This window comes from Arachis hypogaea, chromosome 14, assembly GCF_003086295.3.
Source record: "Arachis hypogaea cultivar Tifrunner chromosome 14, arahy.Tifrunner.gnm2.J5K5, whole genome shotgun sequence".
NCBI lineage: Eukaryota > Viridiplantae > Streptophyta > Magnoliopsida > Fabales > Fabaceae > Arachis > Arachis hypogaea.
Genome location: NC_092049.1, coordinates 134333765 through 134338444, shown reverse-complemented (window position 1 = coordinate 134338444; position 4680 = coordinate 134333765). Strand labels below are relative to the sequence as shown.

Below are 4680 nucleotides of genomic sequence, written 5' to 3'. Positions count from 1 at the left end.
GATTCGAATTTCATATCTTTGGTAAAAAAAAAAAAAACAAAGCAAAAAGTACAAGGTGCATCATTCTCCTTATCTTGACAGGTGTAGGCTATATCTCACCTGGTGTTCTTAGCCACAAGCCCATAAAGATCCAACAAACGGTCCTACACCTGACCATCACATCATATCAAAATTAATATAAAATACAATTATAAAGAAATTTTTTACTTTTTAATTTGAAAATAAATATTTTTTTATTAAAAATATCTTTTATTTTTTAAATATGAGATATTTAAACTTTTTTATAAGATCTATTTATTCATACATTTTAAATAAAAAATTTAAAATATTTCACATTTTTAAAAATCATGAATGTTTTTATATTTTTAATTAATAAAAATTTATTTATCTTTATCATAAAAAATATTTATTTTTCAATTAAAAAATTAGAAATTTTTATATTTTTTTATAAATAATGTTATAATATAATATTAAAATTTTTAGGCTAGAAAAGTCAGAGTCTAATTTTATTATTTTTTAAAAAATTTAATATAAGATAAAATAAAAAATATGAAATTGATATATATAAATATAAAAAGGTACTCTTATGTAAAAAGTAAAAAATTCCAAAAGAGACATTTTTTTCTTCTTTTGGTGTCTTCGACTAGAAAGTGCACAAACTCAATTCAAACTTTCAAAGTGTTCGTTCCATCCATTTAATAAGTTTCCAACTCCTCTGTCTATATATTAACTCCTCTGTGGCTCTGTTTCTCAACTCAACACACACCAACATTGCAAGAAACAAATAAAATTGAGTTTACACAAACACATGGAGAAGAAAAACATAGATCCTAGAAAACCACATTGTTTGGTCTTATCTTACCCAGCACAAGGTCACATAAACCCCATGATCCAATTCTCAAAGCTCTTGGTACATGAAGGAGTGAAAGTAACACTAGCCACCACATGTTTCTATAGCAAGAGTTTACAAAAAGTGCCACCTTGCATATCACTTGAATCCATCTCTGATGGGTTTGATAATGGTGGGTTTGTTGAAGCTGGAAACTTTAAGGCCTATTTGGGCCGGTTTTGGGAAGTGGGCCCACAATCACTTTCTGAGCTTATAGAGAAACTTGCTAAATTAGGAAACCCTATAGATTGTATTGTCTATAATTCATTTTTGCCATGGGCATTGGATGTTGCTAAGAAATTTGGTATAGTTGGTGCTGTTTATCTCACTCAAAATTTGGGTGTGAATAGCATATACTATCATGTACAATTGGGGAAGATTAAGGTTCCTCTCATTGAGGATGAGATCTCACTTCCTTCTATGCCTAAACTTCAACCTGAGGACTTGCCTTCTTTCTTCCAAAAATGTGATGATGATGAAGATCAAGTTTTGCTTGACTTGTTAGTGGGTCAATTTTCCAACATTGATAAAGCTGATTGGATACTATGCAATGCAATCTATGAGCTGGATAAAGAGGTTAGTATTCGACGTTTTTACGAGTATTCTGTATTTATATTCACTCATACAATGTGAAAACGGTTATATATCAATATAAAAGAAAAATATTTTTTTTAAAGGGAAAAAAAAAGGTTTCATCCTTATATCAATATATAGATATAGAAGTTAAAAGTATATTTTTTGTTTGTAAAATTTTCAAAAAAAAATTTAGAATATTCCTTCCGGTCACTAACCTCTATTCCAAAACATCACGGTCACTACTGGTACCTCATCCTGCCGACTCACCCCAGATCCCACCATCTTCAGCATCGTTTCATTCCTTTGTCATTGTCCTCCTTCCACGTGCGGATGCTGAGGAATGCTAGGGAGCAGTAATTTTTGTGATTTGTAGCTATCAAATAACAATCAATAATAATTTTAATAGTGTGAGATTAGTATGAATTTCATCCAATAACTCACTTTTACTATCTTACTGTTAAAACTAACATAGAGAAAAACTAATAATCTGATATAAAACAGAGGAAGAAGAATTTTTTTATTCATACATTGAGTATAAGAGCTAGAAGTTTTATCAAGATTTTGTAAATTTTGGAAACTTATATACAGATACTACCAAACTAATTCTCTAATTAAATTATCTAACGTGTCATTCTCTAGTTATTTATTTTAATTTGTGTCATCTTCTAATTATTCATTTCAACTTATTTTTAACTAACTAATTCAGCTGCATATTACATTGTTACTTACTAAATTTGACTATATTATATAATTATAAAAATTATTATAATGTTATATATAGTTTATTTTCAATATAAAAATTTTTGATTTGTCACTGATTTTACTTTTTCTCCTTATCCTAATTTTATTATTATCGTTATAACCATTTCATTCTATTTATTTTAACTAACTTAAATCATAAAAGAATTAAAAAAAAAAACTAAAATTTATTTTAAATATTCAAGATTAACCTAAATATTAAAATATTTTGAATTTTTTTTAAAAATATTTTAGAAATAACAAGTAGACTTTACCCATCAATAACATTAGGAATATGATCTAGTTTTATTTTATTAATATTAAGGTTATTAAAGCCTTCTATTTTACTCTCTTAAGGAATCATTATATGAATGTTAGTTTTTTTTTTATCTTTTTTACATTAATAATAGCATAAATTATATTTTTTTCGTTATTTTCTTTTTCTTCTTTTATTTTCTTCAAATTTCAAATTCAATATGTAATAGTTGCTTCCTAAAATTTGTTTCTAGGTGGCTGATTGGACTATCAAGATTTGGCCAAAATTTAGAACCATTGGACCAAATATCCCCTCTGTATTTTTGGACAAACGAATTAAGGATGATGAAGATTATGGAGCTGCAGCATTCAAGAGTGAAGAAGAATGCATGGAATGGCTAGACAATAAACCAAATGGATCGGTTGTTTATGTCTCATTTGGGAGCTTGGTTCCTCTTGATGAGGAACAAATGAGAGAAATAGCATATGGTCTAAGAGATAGTAATCATTATTTTTTGTGGGTGGTTAGAACCTCTGAAGAGATTAAACTTCCAAAAGATTTTGCAAAGAAATCAGAGAAGGGTTTGGTAGTAACATGGTGCTCCCAATTGAAAGTATTAGCTCATGAATCTGTGGCATGTTTTGTAACACATTGTGGTTGGAACTCTACATTGGAAACTTTGAGTTTAGGAGTTCCAACTATTGTAGTGCCTCAATGGTCTGATCAAATCACAAATGCAAAGTATATGGTTGATGTTTGGAAAGTGGGAATTAGAGTTCCAATTGATGAGAAAAAGATTGTGAAGAGTGAAGCATTGAGAGATTGCATAAAGGAAATGATGGAGTGTGAGAAAGGAAAAGAGATGAAGAATAATTCCATGCAATGGAAATCTTTGGTTCTCAGAGCAGTTAGTGATGGTGGTGGTGGAAGTTCTCATAGAAACATCATAGAATTTGTAAATAGCTTCTTTCCCTCAGAAGTTACATGCCCTAAATTAGAAATTACTTCCTAATCAACAAGGTCTACTTTTTCTTTTTCTACTTTATTGTATTTGCATGAATCTATAGCTTGTTTGTTATATTATTGTAATATCATAATTTATATCGGGTGCTTATTTTAACATTTGTAAGACAGGTGTAATTATAAAAATTTTCAATGTAATAAAAATTTATTGGGAATCAACGTATCTAATTTTAAATTTCTTGAGAATTAGTTTTAATGTTTACTCAAAAATTTAATACTAAAAAATTTAACACCTCAATTTAATTTTTTTAAATTATAATGTGAATTAAGTTAATTATGTTGAGGAATTTAATGCTATAATATAGTCTTGTAAAATAGTGAGAATTTCATTTTTTTTTTGTTCTTACACTACACACACTAAAAAAAAGTAACTAATCAAATGAAGATGGCAAAAATATTTTTTTATGAAGATGTTTTGTTTAAAAATGTAACTTATTTATTTAGTCACATTTTAAACAAAGACAACACTTTTATAAATATCAAAATCTAATCATACAATTCATTATCTAAGGGTCAAAAAAAAATATTTTCATATGAAGACAATTATAAAATTTTCATTGTAGTATTCACACAAAAAAATTCTTTGTTTCACTCCTGAAATTTAAAAAATTGACCTAAATACCCTTTATACCTAAATACTCTAAATAAACAACTACCTTAAGGAATTGACCTAAATACCCTTTATACCTTTACAGGTCTTATTACCCAGGTCAAGGAAGTCAAATGCGTACTTAAAACTTATGCTTCGGATACTTTATTACAAAAAAATTACATTTTCTCGTAATATATAGTTGCATACTAGCATCCACAAAGACCATTTTTGAGTTTATATACGACTCTACTCCTGCATATTCGTTTAGAATTGAAGGAGTCTCGCTGATATAGGAATTGATTGTTATGAATTTGGTTGTGACAATTAGGTGGATCTGTGCAATTTTTTTTTTTTTTTTGTCGATATAGGAAGAGAAATGGTTGTTAGAATGTTAGGAATTCAATTTGGTTACGTTTTGACAATTAGGTGAATCTATGCTTTTGTTGTTTGATCAACATATATTTCTTGTATAGATTTTTTAAAATAAATAAAATAAATTAAATATTTACGGATTTGCATGTTTTTAATAGAGATGGCAAAGATAGATACTAAGCGGAAGTGAATGTCCGCGGGTATTATATGTAACCCGTGAGAAGGAGTATTAGG

General features: G+C 28.0%; 1 protein-coding gene across 1 annotated transcript; it reads left to right on the top strand.

Moving 5' to 3' along the window:
* The first annotated feature begins 611 nt into the window (after positions 1 to 611).
* LOC112744328 (mogroside I-E synthase-like) lies at positions 612 to 3641 on the top strand. The gene is made up of 2 exons (XM_025793912.3): positions 612 to 1465; positions 2713 to 3641. Exons 1-2 carry the CDS (start codon positions 809 to 811, stop codon positions 3469 to 3471), a joined length of 1416 nt encoding a protein of 471 aa, XP_025649697.1. The 5' UTR covers positions 612 to 808; the 3' UTR covers positions 3472 to 3641.
* The last annotated feature ends 1039 nt before the right edge of the window (positions 3642 to 4680 follow it).

What these genes read in the sequence shown, in the direction of transcription:
- LOC112744328 (XM_025793912.3), top strand. Translation starts at nt 809, where the DNA reads ATGGAGAAGAAAAACATAGATCCTAGAAAACCACATTGTTTGGTCTTA. An exon ending in TCTATGAGCTGGATAAAGAG is followed by an intron (nt 1,466 to 2,712) that starts GTTAGTATTCGA and finishes ATTTGTTTCTAG; the next exon opens with GTGGCTGATTGGACTATCAA.